The sequence below is a fragment of the Microtus pennsylvanicus genome, chromosome 10 (genome assembly GCF_037038515.1).
Source record: "Microtus pennsylvanicus isolate mMicPen1 chromosome 10, mMicPen1.hap1, whole genome shotgun sequence".
Taxonomy (NCBI): Eukaryota; Metazoa; Chordata; class Mammalia; order Rodentia; family Cricetidae; genus Microtus; species Microtus pennsylvanicus.
Window position 1 is genome coordinate 10441072 of NC_134588.1, and position 18971 is coordinate 10460042.

Consider the following 18971-nt stretch of genomic DNA (forward strand, 5'->3'; position numbering starts at 1 on the left):
AGTTCAGTGAGAGATCCTGCCTTAATGTATGATGGAGAATGATCAATGAAGTTGTCCTTAATACCACCCATGGGATTCTATACATAATAGTACACATGTACAAACATGGGAATATTAACAAAATTTCAACACACATGTGAGTCAACATTCATGTCAGTAGGCATGTACACATATTCATACTTGACATACACATACAAAAAGAAAGAAATCCTTAATAGATGCGCTCAGCCAGCATCCTTGAAGTTGATATTTATTATTGATGGGTTTACATATCGGAGTAATATGGGAAGTTAAGTGAGCTATTCAGACAGTTGTATTAAAAAAATTCTCTTGATTTGTCCATTTCATTCTCTGAAGCTATGATCCTAAAGTGAAATTAAAAATAAAAACTAAGGAGAAAAAACTAAGGCATCTATTGTATGTATATATGTGTGCGCTTGCATGCATATTTATGCTTGTGTGTTGAGAAATCAACATTGCATATCTTCCTTAGTCTCTCTACACCTTTTTTTTTTTGTGAGTTAGATTTTCTAACTAAACCTGAAACTCACCAATTTGACTAGACTATCTGTCCAGCAAGCCCGAGAGAGCACTCATCTCTCACTTCACAGGGTTAGATGTATGTGTCACTATGCACACTTTTTCTTTTTTAAAAAAAATATCCACACTGGAGAATGAAACTGAGACTCTCACAGCGGTGTGGCAAACATTCCACTCCCTATGCCATTTCTCCTGCCCACAGCAGTCGAGTGAACCACAGCATGTTTTGATACAAGTTCCCATATTAGCTGAAAAGGAGACTGTGCACATTTTGTGAAATGTTTGTAAAACACCAGTTTGACAGACTTTTCTAGACAATTTCAGAGTTTAGACACTATTTGCCTCACGCAGGTACAGTTAGGTATAGTTGATGATTTCTTACTTTTATATTTAGCATTGTGTGAATTAAACAGTGGGGTTTAATATTATTCTTTCAGAGTAAGTCTGACAAGGTTCACATTTCTAGTGAGAAAAAAAAAGAAAAAAAAACTGTGAAAATAAAAAAAAAGCAAGAAAGGAGAAATAGACCATAATTTTGTACCCAAGAATATTTAGAAGTAAAACTTAATTTTGAGTAATGATGCTAATGGTGCCTGGACAGTGTTGGGCTGTTGAGGATGATGGGATATGGTGGCAACAATCTTGGCTCTACACACTACAACTCTGATAGCCAGGGTGATTCCAGAGTTCTTTTACTAAACACCCAAAATTAGCCCAGTGTGTCAAGGCTTAGTTCTCCATGGAGGCAGGTGCTTGCCCTGAAAGTAATTAGAAGCACTCGAAACTCAAGTGAGCCAACATCTCAAGCAAGGCTAAGAGCCCTGCACAAGCTGTTCCCAGACACAGAGAAATGCCAGCCTTGAAAGCATCCTGATGCCCAGGGAGGCTGAGAGAAGGCAGCTTATGATCTGAAGAAAATGGAGCTTGGATCTTTTTTAAAGATGGAAACAAAATGACTCAAAACTGCAACTTCGTCTGAAAGCAACCTGTTTTTATTGAAAACCCCAAGAAAATAAATAATCCTACATCTATCTTCCCCTTGAAAGTCAACATAAAAATTTGAAATAGTTCCCTGGATAGAAGGACTGCTTATTCCTCACTCCAAACCCAACAGCAAACCAAGCACAAATCTGCAAAAATTGATGTGAACTTCAATATTGAGAAACAAAATAGAAGAATCTCCAAAGAGAATTTTGAAAACGAAAAGCCTTGCCCTGTGACAATATTGCAACTGATATCATAAGAGACCTACTGATGTTCAATATTCCGCTTAGTAACTAATCAGAATGCTTACTTTATCCCAAGCCTCAATTAGAGACCCAGAGAGTAGGAGAGGCAACAAATACTAATGCAGGCAAAACGCATTCTTTTCAACAAGGTTGGGCTGACATTGGAGGATGGAGTAACTGAAGTCAGGGTTGCAGACAAGGAGGTTCTGTGAGGGCAAGAACACATTAGCTTTCACTATGTCTTCACATTTAATGGTCCTTTAGAAAAATGGTGATGTTTTTCTTCTAAAGTAAAAGAAGCATTTGTTTACATGATATTTTATACAAAGCATGACTTTTTGACATGTATATCTATTTATGTATGCATGCATGTTCATGCATGTGTGCCTGTATGTGCAGAGGCCTGAGGCTGACTTTCAGTATATTTCTCTGTCATTCTTTATCTATTTAGGCAGTGTATATTGTCGTTCAGGCAAGTCTGGCTAGCCAGCGTGCTTTGGGGAACTCTAAGGATGCCATCACACCTACCTGGCTTTTTTGTGGGTTCTGGGGATCTTAACTCCACCCTTTGACGGTAAGCACGGTGCCTAACAAACCATCTTCCTAAGCCTCAAACTCTAGCCTCAAGAGACAGATAACATAACCTATCCAGTTAGCATAACCCCGTGCCTCTTTCCCTGCTTTCTTTTCCTAATGATTTTCAGACAAGCTAGCTTTTGTTGACATGAAGGTCACACAGTGTGGGCTGCAGCAGGAAAGAAAGCTCTGTTTTGTAACTTAGAGCAAATGTGTTACTCCCAAACTGATAATTACAGTGCCAGGATAAATCTAAACTTTGCCATTTTTTCCTATATTTGAATTTTTTTTAGAACCTTGGATGGTGACTGTTCAACACAGTGACATAAAAGTACAGAGTCTTCAGACCAAATTCCACACTTAGCAACCTTGAACAAGCGACAGTTCAGTTATTTCGGCAAGTTATATAAAGTGTCTGATACATTTAAACAAACAAGTAGATATAACCCTTTAACCGCTATGATGGTGAGTGTTAATTGTCGATTTGACAGAATCTAGAGCCAGCTGAGAGATAAGCCTCTGAGCACGTCTGTCAGGAACTATCTTGATGGTGCGAATTGGCATGGAAATGTCTTCCCATTGTGGGTGTCTTCCCATTGTGAGTGGCAGCATTCCCTGGCTAGGAGCCTGAACTGCACTGTAGTGGAGAAAGTGAGCCGAGCACCAGCAAAGTCTTTGTTTCTCCTTCTAGTTATGGCTGCCACGTGACTAGACCCCTCAAGCTTCTGGTACCATGACTTCCATCGCTGCCAGGATGGATAGTACATTTGAACTGTAAGTCAGAATAAACCCTTTCTCAGCTTCATTGCTGTCATTGGTGCATTTTTCCCACAGTACCATGAGCCAAAGAAAAGAAGACAGCCAATGATGCAGTCTTACTGAAACTCAGATTTTGTCAGTGTGTATCCCTACTCTTATAGATGAGAACAGATTCTGTCACAAAGCTCTCAAAATCACAAGAACGGGAGGAGCACACTGAACTCTCTCCAGCTGACACTCTGATTTCCCTTGGGCGAGAGTTACACTGGAACCAGGGCTAGACGTGATTTCATTATTTCTGAATGGGTACAGTCTGGATACAACAAGCTGCCAGAAACACTGGTTAGCATCAGCACATCTCATATCTGTGCACTAGAAGACGAAAGCATTTCCTACCCATATGTTGTCTGCTTGCTTGTACTGTTGCCAGTTGTGCCCTGTGTCGCTGAACATCAGGCGATAGCTTGTCACCCAGTCAGAGCTCCCGTATCTTCCCTGCGTGGCCACTGCTGTAATCTCCACTCTGTTGCCCAGGTCCATCTGGAGCCACTGTTGGGCATTGGAATCTGCTGGGGACCAACCACCAGTTCCTGGAATAACATAAAAGAGAGAATGGTAATGATGTCTTAGAAAGCCTCCATTTCGTATGTCAAAGATCAATGAAAGCATGTTCAACTAAAGCACCACTGTTCCCTGCCTCTGAACTTAAACTCCTAGTTCTTTCAGACCCCAATTCCTTTCCTGCAGCTCAGGGCTCCAGGTTCACTGCGGATACAGTGTTTTCAGTGTCTCCTCCCTTCTTCCGTTCCCTTCTCAAGTCTTTCTTTCCTCTGAATTTTTCCTAGGAACCTACCAGGGGACCCATGCTTCAGGTCTCAGAATGCTTTGATTGGCCCTTACATGACATCATTTACTCAACCTTTATTTTTCACAAGGAGAATTCTGGGTGAAAGGGAAAGAAGAGTTCGGTGAAAGCCAGCGAGGGAGAAGACAGAAGCTGCATCAGAGGCACAGGGGACAGGCTGTCTTAGGAGGTGTTCAGGAAGGCCTTTCCTGACAGAGACAGTGAAGCTGAATCCTCAGGCTGGGACACCATGCCTGGAAAGGCTGGGAAGCAGACAAGCAGTATCTGGTGCATAGGGAACAGAGGATGAAACGGAAAAACACAATCTCAGTACATGAGGAAGCATGGTGCATTTCACATGTGGCCCCCGGCACCAAGACATACAGGGACTTTTCAACAGCTGTGTGGCTTCCAGACTATTTATGACATTTGGACTTTGTAGATGACAAATATTCATTCTCACGGAACTGGGAGACTCGGCTCAAGTAGGAAAAATAAATCAGTATAAACTTTTACTGAATGCTGAATTCTCAAGTTCTCTGGAACCTGGGGTGAGAGGCATCACAGAGTCTCGCGAGTTGGGCAGGTATGTGGTGAAAATCAACAGTTTTGCTCAGAACATGAGGTGAGAGGCCTACTAAGCTTAAAGGAATGAGCAACAGATTCAACTTTTCCTTCAGCTTATGTGCTCGTCCCATGATGCTCTAGCTTCTCTTCCACTTAGTGAAAAAGCATTCACTCACACTGCGGTTGGCAGCTCAGGGATTTTCTTTATCCTAACGCTTACTGCACAGGGCTGTGTGTGACAAAATCTGTAGATACTGGAGCTGGGGAAGTACGGCAGAGCCCCTCCTGATCTTAAGACATATGTAGGCTGTGAGGACTGTATTCAGCATCACATAGTCTCTAATAGTCTTGTTTGATAAGCTTCTTTTTATTTCTTATTATTAATAAGATTTTTATTTTTATTATTAAATTTATTTATTCTACTTATTATTATCAAAATTTTATTTCTTATTCTTATTCTTAATAATAAAATTCAAAGCAAGGAAGAAGAAAGGCATGTGATTGTCATCTACTCTGAAATGTGTTCTAAGTGTTGGGTATGACACCAACAAGCTAGGTCCTGAGGTACACTGATACTTCCCCTTTTCAGTAGTAAGCGGGCTGCATGTGTGTGTGTGGGAGTAATATGGAGTAACTGCATTATTTTTTTTTAATTTTTTTTATTCTTTTAATAATTAATTTTCCATTTCCCTCCCCCTCCTCCCACCCTTCTCGCCCTCCCCCACTCCTTTCCCCCTCCCTCTCCAGTCTAAAGAGCAGTCAGGGTTCCCTGCCCTGTGGTAAGTCCTAGGTCGTCCCCCCTCCGTCCATATCTAGGAAGGTGAACATCCAAACTGGCTAGGCTCCCACAAAGCCAGCACATTAAGTAGGATCAAAACCCCGTGCCATTGTCCTTTGCGTCTCATCAGCCCTCATTGTTCGTATTTCATTTGAAACATAATTTGTTATATTAGTGTGTACATGTGTGCATGTATGTGTGTGTGGTAGGTGGGTGTATCCCATGGTGCCCATTTGTGGGTCAGAGGACAGCTTGTGGGAGCTGACTCTATCTATCCTTCTGTCATGTAGAGCACAGAGATTGAACTCAGGCCCTGAGGCTTGGCAGCAGGTGTTATTACCTGCTATACTATCCTGTGGTGGTTTGAAAGAAAATGGCCTTCATAGGAAGTTGCACTAATAGGCAGTGTGGCCCTGTTGGTGGAGGTGTGGCCTCATTGGAAGAAGTATGCCACTGTGGGGGTGGGCTTTGAAGTCTTCATTGTTCGAGCTATGCTCAGTGAGACACAGTTCACTTCTGTTGCCGTGGATCAAGATGTAGAACTCTCAGTTCCGTCTCCAGCACCCATGTCTGTCTGCCCACTGACAAGTTCTGCCATGATAATGGACTAAATCTCTAAAACTGTAAGCCAGGTCCAATCAATTGTTTTTCTTTATAAAAGAGTTCCTGTGGTCATGATGTCTCTTCATGGTAAAAGAAACCCTAACCAAGGCATAGCTCCAAGCTCCTAGAAATGCTACTTTAATTTCTGTGTGTCGGGGAATATTAACCTTCCTTACAGCTGGCTTAGCGGATATAACTAGAGACTTTAACTCAGTTCTTCTGTCTTCAGGTTTATGCCTCGTGGTTTTAACAGTGACTAAAATCAGAAGCAAGTATAAAAGACTTGCCTATAGAATTACAATCAAACATTAAATAAGACAAAGAAGCTGTGACTTTGCACCCTTGTAACTCTTTGCTTCAGCTTCCCGTGTCACAGTGCTGATTGCCACCTTGAATGCAGGATACAGGCTGCAAGAGAGACTGGGTGGGATGCAGAACAATAACTCCCTCTGTTTCTGCCTATTTCCGTTTCCACCTAAGAAATGGAAATAAGAATTGATGGACGCCACACCTTTGAAACGGCACAGCATGGGTTCTTTTCAGAGATGCTGAATAGCACATATTCCAAAATAGACTCCATCTGCAGAAGATCAGCTGCAGTCATCAGTTAGGACATACAATACTTTTATACCTCATATGTTTTAAGCACACAGTTTGGCTTATTTTGCTTCATTTTGTGTGTGTGTGCGGTGCATTTCTATGTTTACGTATGTGCCTGTATGTATTTGGATGCTTGTGTACATGTGTGAAAGTCAGAAGCCAGTGTTGAATGTCTTTCCGTATTGCTCTTTATATGATTTTTCAGACTCTCTCTCCCTGTACCCGGATTCCTAGTTAGCTTAAATTTGACATAGCCTAGAATCATCTACGCTCTCAATCAATTGAGAGATTGCTTAGAAAAGCCCATATGGAGTTATTTTGATTATTAATTGAGTTGGAGGGCCAGGTCCACTGTGGGTAATACCCTTACCTGGACAGGTGATCCTGGATTTGATAAGAAACCACAAAATTGAGGCTTGTAATTAAACCAGCATGGGCTATGATTTCTGCCTTCAGTTTCCTAGTTGAGTGCCTGCCCTGACTTCCCTCAAAGATAAAAGTGATTTGGAAGTATAAGCCAAATGAACCTCAACAGAGTAACTTTGATCAGAGTGTTTTTTACCATAGCAACAGAAAGCAATCTCAAATACTGGAGATTACCAATTCAACTCCACTAGCCCAGTGAAAGCCAAGTATAGCTTTTCTCCTCCTTGCCATTGCTGGGACGGCAGAGTGCACATCCATGCCTGGCTCTTACAGGGTGCCAAGAACCCTAACCCAAGGCTTCGAGCTTCCACAGTAAGCACTCTACCAACTGAGCTATCCCACCAGCTCTTGACCATTGTTTAATCCCTACAACAAATTTCACAAGGGACATGTTTCCCAGACCTGTGTCTTCCCACACATCACAGAAAACCCTATAAACAACAAACGATTTCCATTGAATGCACCAGGAGCTAGCAAAGAGGATGAGTTGCAGCCTCAGTTATGACACACGTGTTAGCCCTGTAAGCCAAGATTCAAAACTGTTTTACGGACAAATCCACGCAATGAGTCAAGCACAGTAATAAGTATAAACAGAAGCCTTGGGCTGGTAAGATGGCTCACTCGGTAAAACACTTGCCTTGCAAATATGGACACCTATGTTCAAGCCCCTGCACCCATATTAAAATGCAGAGAAAGTGGTGCACAGCGGCAGTCCCAGACAGGGAGGAGGAGACAGGTATATCACCAAGTCTCACTTGCAGGCCAGCTTTGTAAGCTTCAAATCTCCAGAAAACAAACAAAAACAAATAAACAAAAAAACCCAAGCAGGTGGAGTCTGAAGAATAATTCCTGAAGTTGTCCTTTGACATACAAATCAACATGCGTACATTACACACGAGAGTTTCTTCTCTGAATATTTAATACCCAGCCATGTGTCTACAAGTAATAAAATTATGCTCACATGTGTCTAAGTAATGAAATTATACCTCACATTCAGAAGAGCATCCACTCTTCTCTTTAGATTAGTCTCATCCTCATTAAAGAGGCTTTGGAGAGAGCAAAGACCCTTAAGGCTGCGATAACATTGGAAGAAACATATGCACATTTCTTGTGTTACCAGACAGGTGTAGGATGACGGGATGCTGCAGCTGACAATCACCCATGGACAACACTTCTGGTTTAAAGGATAACAAAGCTCCAGAGGTAAGCCAAGTAGAAGCTTCACCAAATACCCACCCAATGTGTCGTCTTAAAAGACACAAATCCTGTAGGATCGAGTTGGAAAGATGGTCCACTTAGTGGACCTTTTGAAGGACTCAAGGTGGGTTCCTAACACCTCTGTCAGGCAGCTCACCACTAATCCAGGTCCTTGGTATCTGATGCCCTGTTTTGGCCTCTACAGATAGGGGACACATATGCACACAGACACAAGCTAAGGTATATGTACAGAAATAAGACTGTAGATTAAAATTAGAATAAAGCTATAGATTAAAATAAATGTGGTGATCAAAAACCATGGCCCAACCCAACTTGGGTGGGAAAGGGTTTATTTCACTCAGTTTCTTGTAACTCTCCATCTTCAAAAGCAGTGAGGGCTGGGACTCAAGCCGAGCAGGAACCTGGGAGCAGGAGCTGATGCAGAGGCCGTGGGTGAGATCTGCTTACTGGCTTGCTCTCCACGACTTGCTCAGCTTGCTTTCTTTTGGAGCCCAGGAACATCAACATAGGGATGACACACCCACAGTGAGCTGGGCTACCAACATCAATTAGAAAATTGTCCTACATGCTTCCTTACAGTCCAGTCTATGGACTCATTTTTTCACTCGAGGCTCGCTCCCCTCTAAAGACTCTAACTTGTATCAGATTAACATAAAATTAGCCAGCACAACTGTTCATAGACTTGTCCAGTCTAAAAAGAAGCCTGCTTGCCTCCTGCCCATCCCAGGCCATTGTGAAATAATGTAACTTTCACAATGTAGCGCTGGCTGTCTCACTGCATAACTGATTTTATGGAGCCTTTTGTGATCTAGATCATCCTCCTGCGTGTTTCTTCTCGCTCCTCCATTCTTACCCCACTACATTTCTCGGGAAGGACCCTCACAAATCTCTTTCACATGAGCTCCTTTTTGGAAGGACTGTTGTCATGGTTTCTACCATTCTGGCTTTGTGACTAAATAGTGAAGTGGTGAAGTGTGAGAGACGTGGACACAAGCAGCCTCCGTGAGCCTGTGTGGATGCCACTGCTCACCTGCTCCTGCTTGTGAAATATTGAAGTGCTTGTGGCTCAGGCATCTTGGCTATGGTGTCCTTTAGTGAATAGTTAGGTGCTAATCAGGCCAGGCCCACATGCAGAAGCTTGGAAGAAAAGGGTAAGAGCTATACATAGCCTGTCTGTGAATCTGTAGTCTTTAACAGACTCTCCAGGTATCAGGATTCAGGTGCTTAAGAGGCATTCAAATTTAAGTCTCACTTTCTTAGGGCATTTTCACAGGGTTCGGCTGCTGGACCTGTGGACATCAGAGGGCAGAGAGTGTAATGAGCACCTTTACTGGATGTGCCCATCTTTCCCACACCCTCAGACTTGCATGTTCTCTCCCTATCATGCAGGACCCCTCACTTCTTGCTGCCTCAGAGTCAGGGACAGTCTGGCTGCAGGTTGTGCTGTGGAATACACATCAACCTCATATCAGGACACACCCTCCTTCCTCTGAAACCTGGAAGAAGGGACCCCTAGTTTGCCATGTGAGCCTGAAGTTTCTCAGAGCTCCACCACGCTGCTGTCTTTCTACAGTATTAATGCCTCTCCCAGGAAATGTATTACCCCAAAGGGCAGTCTGCCTCAGCGCCCCCACCCCAAACCAAGGCTTTTCATCTTTGGAAGAATGAAGCCATTAAGGCCATGACAGACAGGGAATGTCTGCCTGTCTATTTCACAGGTCAGAAGTTACATGTGACATGATGAAGCCATTAGGAATTCACAGAGGCTCAAAAGATTTCAAGTTGAGTTCTAAGTAAGAAAGCCTCATATTTGCCCACTTTGACCCAGAATTGCTTCGTACGCACATAAACAGCCAATCATGGATAGAAATGTGAGGGGTGCTCATGCATACAAAAGTGCGAAGACTGATTAACAGCTCAGTGTGATACTGGACACCTAAATTTAAATGAAATAAAACTGACTAGACTTTCTTGATGAAACCAGCTCAATCTCTCTCTGTCTCTCTCTCTCTCTCTCTCTCTCTGTGTTTCTCTCTCTTTCTCTCTGTCTCATCTCCCTCTCTCTCTGCCCCCCCCCCCGCCGTGTGTGTGTGTGTGTGTGTGTGTGTGTGTGTGTGTGTGTGTGTGTGTGTGTTTACAGGCACACATACATACACTTGTATGGAGATCAGTTGTCAAGCTTGCCCATCATTTCTCAGGAACTGTCCCCCTTGCTTTGGGAACAGGGTCTCTCATTGGTTTGTCTAGGCTGGGGAGCCTGCAAATTCAAGGGTTTCTTTTGTCCCCAACTCCTCAGTTCTAGGATTAACTTTCTGTTCTAACATACTCAGCCTTTTTTGTGCTCTGGGAACAAAATATGGTCTCAAGCTTGAAAAGCAAACACTTTATCAAATAATCTATCTCCCAGTCACAATACACGGTTGTTTTATATAGTGACTGACTACTGTACTGTATGACACAATCTGCCATTTCTGAATTTGTAGAAGTTTCTATCAAACACAGTTGGTCTAGAATTTTTCTCATTTAATGAGTGCTTAGCTCCATGTTAATTTGGTAATTCACTATACTAACTGGTATCCCCTTCTCAGGCCTAAAGAACTTTTGGTGGATTTTAGTGAATTATTTATAACTTATCTTATTTATTTATAATTATTGAGTTCCATCCATAAGTAAAACCCTGTAGAAGATTTAACAACACAGTATGACAACATTCCTGGTTTGGTGCAGGTATAAGAAAAGTGATTCGTCCTCTAATACATTTGGGAGGAAAGACAAGATGTGAAACCTTAGTCATTTGAATGATGAGTCTTGTTGACATTATACTTAAACCTGTAGTCCATTATCAACAATTTTTACATGCTGGTGCACAGTACATTAAATAGTTTTCTTTGTGTAATTTCTTTTATAGGCCAGTGCTGAAGGTAAGTCTGTTTTTGTTTGTTTGTTTGTTTATTTGTTTTTGTTGTTGTTTTTAAAAGGGTTACATTTTACTTTCAGGACTTGGTACAAATAATCCACACCTCTCCCATGTAAATACTATGATGAAGACTTGGATGATAGCTCAGTCATTGGAGAACTTGCTGTACAAGCATGATAATTGATTCCCAGAATGCTCATTTAAAAAGCAGGAAATGATTATGCATAGTTATAACCCAAGAACTGGGGAGGTGGAGACAGGAAAATTCTCAGGGTTTGTCTGGCCAGCCAAATTGGTAAGTTCCAGTTCAGTGAGAGACCCTGTCTTAATAAATAAGGAGGATGGTCCCTGAGGAATGAAACCCAAGGTTGCTTTATGGCCTCCAAATGCAATGCTTGGGCATACAAGTGTATATATGCACACACACAGTCACAAAAACACAATCTTAGCAAGATGCATTAACTTTCTTTCATGCCTAGAGAGCACTGCTGTATTTAAATGAATTTTAGTGGATTTATTTACTTCAGAACGCTGCTGTCAGGAAGATGACGGGACCCTACTGGTCTGTCTCTCTGCACAGGCCTGGCTGAGTTGAAGATTTTGTATATATAGGGAAATATATTTTAATTTCACACTGGGAAAACATTCCCACAAATATAACAACAATAAATATTGCACAAACAGTGCTCAGGTATAGCTGAGCCCAGAGTGTATGCATAAAATCATAAGTTTATGTCCCAGAATGAACACACACACACCACATGCATGCACACACACACATGATGGGGAAAGGAGGACACATATATACATATATTATAATGTCACAAAAGCATTGCTTGCTACAACAAACATTAGGTTGCATCTGTGAGATATTTTTGTATAGTCATGGAACTAACATTAATAACAGGTGCTGTGTGTTTTCCTGAGGAGGGATGTAAGGGTTCTCTTTGCACTTCGTGGCATTTTAAAGGCTCAGGACCATCTCTGTTTTCTGATAGTAACAAATAGCCAATTATCAACCACTAGACAAATAATTGTGTTTAACAATTTTTCCCTTTTGTACTTTATATCACAACATTTAAGTTAAAAGCTATCAACTGGTAAACATAGGCACTGCATTTATGGATATGAAAGGAAATGAACATGAGAAGAGGAAACGGCTTGGCCAATTTCTGTAAGTCTAATTGAGACTATTCTTCTCTTGTTTGTTAGTTGTTGAGGAAGAATTTCTAGCCGAACTGCCTGCATTGCTGAGGGTAACCTAGAACTTCTGTTCCTCTGGTTTCCACCTTCATTCTTATGTTAGAAATCCTGGCACACTGCCACGCCTCCTTTACCCAGTGGTGAGAAATGAACACTGGCCTTTCTGCATGTTACAGCAATCTACCAATAGAATTCCACCCCTAGCTCTGAACCTGTTTTAAACACATTAAATCCACATCAAGCAGCCTCACGCAGTCTATATGGTAGCCTGGAGCTGACATTAAGCAAGCAGACATGGTGACACTACCATTATGGGTCCTCGGTGTTCTTACCTAACATCTGAGGCTAATCACACTGAAGAACTCTGCTTCCCAAATTTTTTCTGGTCTCATCTCCTCATAATCAAATGATTCAAAATAAAAAGTAACTTCCAAAGACCTTCATGGAATCTTAGTGACTAGTGTTGCCCAAAGAAGGTAGTGTGTACATATGTGTGTGTGGTCTGGTCTGGTGTATGTGCCATGTCTGGTGTGTGTGTGTTTGTGTGTGTATGTGTGTACGTAGTGTGTAAGTGAGTGTGTCTTCTGTGTGTCTGGTGTTGTATATGTTGTGTGGTACATGAGAATGTGTGTATGTGTGTGTGTGTATGTGTGTGTGTGTATGTGTGTGTGTGTATGTGTGTTTGTGTGTGTATGTGTGTACGCAGTGTGTATGTGAGTGTGTCTTCTGTGTGTCTGGTGTTGTATATGTTGTGTGGTACATGAGAATGTGTGTGTGTGTATGTGTGTGTATGTGTGTGTATGTGTGTATGTGTGTGTGTGTGTATGTGTGTGTGTGTGTATGTGTGTGTGTGTATGTGTGTGTGTGTGTGTGTGTATGTGTGTGTGTATGTGTGTGTGTGTGTATGTGTATGTGTGTATGTGTGTGTGTGTAGTTGTATTCTGTGCCAAAATAGAAAGTTAAGAACTTGAAACCTTTTCACTCATCCATGAACTCTGGAGCTGACCATACATTGATGTAAAAGAACCAAACTCTCCATGTAAACAAAATTGTCATGGCAGAGGTATACAATCTGGACTTCTAAATACAGGAATTTCAAAGTAAAGAAAAAAACTTAAATTTCAAGGGATAATGTTAAACATAATTATATGGAATTCTGTTTTACAGGGAAGATAGTCATGAACATTTTTCCTCTTATGGGTATAAAACCGCTTTGATTATTTGTGTTTAATCACACAAATAACTTAAATTCTCTCTCTGATCTAGATGACATCTGGCAGTTTGATACTTGGCCAGCAGTGGCTAAATTTCCTGCTCTCAGTGTTTGTGAAAGCCCATCTAACTTAATCCCCCAACTCTGAAGCTTTCTTACCACCAAACACATGACATGTGACACACAGAGATCCTCCCTAAGCTGTAATTACATGGGGTGACTTGGCCGTCTAAGTTAATGGCCACTGACCTCAGCTTAGTGCACTTCCCAGGCCTTTTCAAGAGTGATTAGTGCTCTTTCTTGCTTTTCATTTCCCTTGTGTGAGATGAGATGAAGGTTAGAGGGGCCTTGGAAGTAAAAGAACAAAAATCCATTCAGCAAATCCCCTCCAGTGATGAGTTAGCGATACTGGACAATTCTTAGCTCCTGGGCTGGCTTGCCAGAACTTGATTTACTCAACAGCTCCATTAGAAGTGCCATTTTTATTTAATTTTATTTTTATGTTTTAAGAAATTAGTTTATCCCTGATGGAACTCATTACACTTGTATTGCTTGGGATTGGAACACAGGATTCCTGGGTTCTCAATCTCACTTTGGACAACCATTGTCTCTGCTGGTACATATTCACATGTTGTGTGCTTTCTCCTTTTGTGTGACACTTGAGAATATTCAACTCTGCTCTTAAACATTGGAAATAAAACATTTTATCCATGTTCAGTGCATGGTGGATTTTATGTGGTTTACAGAGGATTCAAATACTTTAAGATACCCAAGAACATGCAGGAAAAGTCCTTCTTTCACGGAAAATGGAAAAGCAGGTTGGAGAGCAAGAATATGGCATGTTGAAAAGAAATTTCCTCTGAATTAAAATAACTTTTTTGAATGCAAGGAAAAGGCTTAGGAGACTCAACAAGTAAATGAAACTCAAAAGTTCCATGAAGTCTTGGAAGCCTACAACACTTGTAAGGCCTCTCTCAGATGTGATACCAAGTGTATCATTTGTGGAGAGGAGACTCTGTGCTCAGGTGAGCTGCTGAGGGATCCAGCTGGGTTTTTGAGATCATCACTGCTAATGATCATCCATGTTCCTGTAAGTAGGCTCTCACCCACAGACCTGCCAGCAACCCCAGTAAACTCAATAGTTCATTAAGTTAGACCAGAGTAGACCCCTTCCTTGGGATGTTATCAGTGTGCTGTCTGTAGTGAACAGATGTTTTTCATATCTTCTTAGGAAATTTCAGTCACCACTCCTGAGGTTCAACAGACCTTCAGGATTGGATTTCATTTATGGGAATGAGATCTATTCTAACCTGGATTCCATCTTCAGGAAAATAATGGGGCTTTCTCTAACATCTGCATGGAAAGCTGGATGGCACAAAGCAGGAGGAATCTGTTAACTACTGTGACAGGAACAGGAGTGAATGAATAGACTGTTAAGAAAAGCTAAACAAATCTCAGAAATCTCAAGGAAGAACAGTGTGTTCTTCAGTAGCATCAGGGCTCCTTTGGGATGCCCCCACTTCATGATCATCCGGTCTTCCAGACCAAGCCAGCTGTCTCTGCAGATCAAAAGTCTTTCTGTTTGCTACTGATTAGATTTAGCTACCAGGAAACTATGTGTTAGCTTATGAACATCTGCCCTGTGGAGTTTGGTTCTCCCCTAAGATGCGATGATAGTTGATTACAAGTGTTAACCAGACTTGGTTAAGGACTAAGGATAGTTGAAAGCATCATGTCTGTGAAGATGTCTCTGGGAGAAACTGGTGTTTCAGTCTCTTAGTGGTACAGATCAATTCTCATCCACGTGAGAAGACACCATGCAGTCCCTGGAAGGATCAGACGAGTTGTACTTGCCCCTCCTTTGGGCACGAGACACCTGCCTTCTGTTTTTAGCCCAGAGGCTTTCAGGCTCAAAAACCTTTGGGCTTGCAGTTACAGAGGCAGTTGCCCATTCTCAAGTTTCAGCTCAAGAGTTACTCCATCAGCTTCTCTGTTCTCAGAGCTCTGGGTCACAGGGATGCATCAATTTCCCTGGTTCTCTAGTTTGTAGAGTGCACCAGGGTCCTTCTCAACTTCTGTGACCACAGGAGCATAGTGAGCCTCTTCCTTCATATCTGTACTATTATATGCCTAACTGTTTATTGTGTCCTTTCACATATATAGCTGTATGCATCTGTAAATAAATATATGTAAACATATGTACATACTGTCTCTCTAGAAAATCTTAATAAATACAGACATTTGCATCTTTTCAATTTACTTGAAATTCTTTTGTAACATTTCACTTTTCCTTCAGTTCTTCAAATGACTTTGCACTTCTGGAACAACTTTTCTGTCTTCTAGCTTCTCTTGTCAATAAATTGAATATTCCTTTATGTGCTCATTCTACATTTGTACGAGACTTGTGACTTTAACAGACTAAACATCATACTCTAAGAGATATTTATTGCTTAGCAATTTTACGCTATGTACTTGGAAATAAAAAAAAAAGAAAAACTGCATGTGTATCTTACTCCTTAGTCTGCAAGTGCTAAAATCCACTTTAGAGACAGATGGCTATGTTTTAGTGTGGCTGTTTGTACATATGCAAGTGTCAGCCCTGGAGCATGGATGTTTAGAAGGACAGTGACTGTGTATTGAGTGAGTCATAAGGGAAAAAATGAATGTGACTAACTCAAAGAGGCTGCCAAAATGTATGCTAGTATGGAAAACATGGTATTAGGAGGACTAGGGAATGCAGTTCAGTTGGTCCAATGCTTGTTCAGGGCTTGATGGCAAGCACTGTTTAATATAGGAATGGCCATACAGGCCTGCAACCACAGAACTGAGGAGACAGAGGCAGGGGATTCGGACCTTCAGGGTCATTTTCAACTGCAAAATGAGTTCCAGGCCAGCCTGAGCTAAAGACCAGTGGAAAAACAACAGAAGAATAAATCCCGAGGCTGCAATGGCAGTGTGGAGACTTATTAATCACAATCTGCTATTGTTCACTTAAAGTCCAATAAGGAAGTAAAGCAGATACCAACACATGCACTCACCGAAAAGGAGTATGGGAAGAGAAGGCTGTATCAGTGAACCCGACAGTGCTAGTCATTTCACAGCATACACATATGTAAAATTATCACACTATGTAGTTTAATGTATATAATTAATTTGTTCCTTATGCTTCAATAACACCATGGGGGAAATAATTGCACTAATAAGAATAAGGCACATCTACTTCTCTGTTCATTACTAAACTTTTGAGACTCTGCTGGACAGAGACATGGGGAGGGTGTCCCTGGATGACAGTGACAATAGAGGAGGAGATAGCTTGGTGAATTCCTGGCATGGCCATGGGATCCTTCCCTGTGCTGAAGCTCTGGCACCTTGGGAATGGGGATTATTGGTCTGTAGAGCATGGTACTGTAAGGAGAAGCAGCCAGACCTTCTGCTTCTGCTTCTTTGTCTCCTAGCATGCTGCTCTTGTGATTTTTTTTTTTTTTTACAGTTCTGTGTTACATAAGCTTGTAACAAGACTGAAATCCTAGATAGACATCCCGGTACTAAAGGAAAAAATCCTTGATTTTTTTTTGTGGCTATCAGAGTATCTGGCATTTCATACCTATTGTAGTATTTGCTTTGGGGAGAATATTTGATCTCTGTCCATTCATAAAATAAAAGGGGAGGTATAAAGGACTCCAGTAGAAAGGGGATGATCAGGCTCTTATTTCTTTGGGCCTTGTTAGTTTATAAATAGGACACAAATCTAGTATAAGAAGAAAAAATAAATCACCACTTTCCTGCAATTTTCAAAATCAATTAATGTTACACGGTTCCTTTCTAGCTTACTAAATTTTATACTTGCCTATTCATTCACAGGACAAATGTGTTCTTCACAATGTTAACATCCTTTTATGTTTTATACAAAAATAATCAAACATATGTACATATATCCCCTATGTAGAATATATTTGCATATACTCATATTCATTACTTTATTCACTCATCTGTGCATACATTTTAGACTGAATTCTTGGGTGCTGTGCTTACATTCCCAATGCAAACTAATTTTTTTTAATTTTATTTTACATTCCAACCACAGTTTCACTCCTATCTCTATTCCCGCCCCCTTGCTTCCCTCCCAGCCCACTGCCCATCCACTCTGCCCAAAAAACTAATTTTTAAAAGTATCTATTGTTATTATTTTTTATTTGTGGATATGAGTATGCACGTGTGTGCCTACATGCAGATATCTGCATGTGAGTGGAAGGCCTGTGGAGGCCAGAAGAGGGCATCATAGCTCCTGAAGCTGGAGTTGTGAGCCACCCATTATGACAGCTGGGAACCAACCTCAGCTCCCCAGGAACAGCAAGAAAGCTCTTTCAAACCACTAAGCCAGCTTTCCAGCCCCTTCACTATGTTCTTTTGAGTCAGGGTCTCTCGCTAAACCAGGAGCACACTGGTTTGACTAGACTAGATGGCCAGCAAGACCCAGGGATCTTCCTGATTCCATGTACTCCTCACAATGCTTGGGTTACTATGTACACTACCAGGTCAGGAGTTTGATGTTGCTTATGGACTCAGGTCCTCATGATGTGAAGCAAGTACTCAGACAACTGAGTCATCTCCTCAACCCATCAACTCTTTATAAATCATATTCCTACCTGCCCAGGCCAATCATACATTAAGCATCTAGCATAGTCCCTAACACATAAGAGGTACTCTTAAAGTCACAGAAGCATTGGCTGGTCATTAATTGGCCATCCTTAACTTGTAACTCTGGTTGCATTTTAAAATCTCTTGGAAACTTTTTGTGTATTCATTTGATCAATAACCATGCAAAACATCTGGGTTATGGGTTGGACAATGTCACTGACAAAGGTGCCCAGATGGTTCAGACAGAGGAGAGCCAGGGTGCCAATTTCCCTAGAGCCTGGCTTTGACCATCCCTAAGGGAGGATGTGGCTCTGTGAATGGAAAGTGGTGTCAGTCCGTTGCTCACTCTGTTCTCTCCATTCCAGCTTCATGAATGAAACTTCTGTTCCGTCTCCTCAGTTTAGACTCCAACAAAAGGAGACAAGACTTCAGTCTCCTCTCACACACACTGGTCTGAGGTAGAGGTGCCCAGGATCCCCACCCTGCCAGAAAATGACAGGTGTAATTATTCATTACAGAGACATTGTCTCCGGTCAATATCTGTTTCATAGAGAGGTTCAATGAACCTGCTCTTCCCCACAAGTGGATAAGGTGTTCCTAGACAGTGCTGACCTGGCCCCACACACTTTGAGTAGAGATGAGGCTAATTGTCTTTGAAGCGCTTCTGGAGACTGTATTAAAATGTCTCAATCTGTATTTCTTCCTGAAACAAAAATGGGGTCTCCTTGTTTGACTCCAGGTTTCTGTTCTATCTACAGTGGCGAAGCTTTTCTCAATGTGAGTCTATAGCCTGGTTCTCCAGGTAATACTGTAAGGCATCATTCAGAGATGCCAAAGATATAAATGCAATCTTCACAAGT

The 18971-nt window shown here is 41.6% G+C and overlaps 1 protein-coding gene across 2 annotated transcripts in view; it reads right to left on the bottom strand.

The window, feature by feature from the left end:
* Cntnap5 (contactin associated protein family member 5) overlaps positions 1–18971 on the bottom strand; it is a 964156-nt gene that overhangs the window by 748400 nt on the left and 196785 nt on the right. For both annotated transcript variants that reach the window (XM_075987656.1, XM_075987657.1), the window contains exon 3: positions 3501–3694. In XM_075987656.1, the coding sequence (XP_075843771.1) occupies positions 3501–3694 (194 nt within the window). The remainder of the gene's footprint in view (positions 1–3500; positions 3695–18971) is intronic.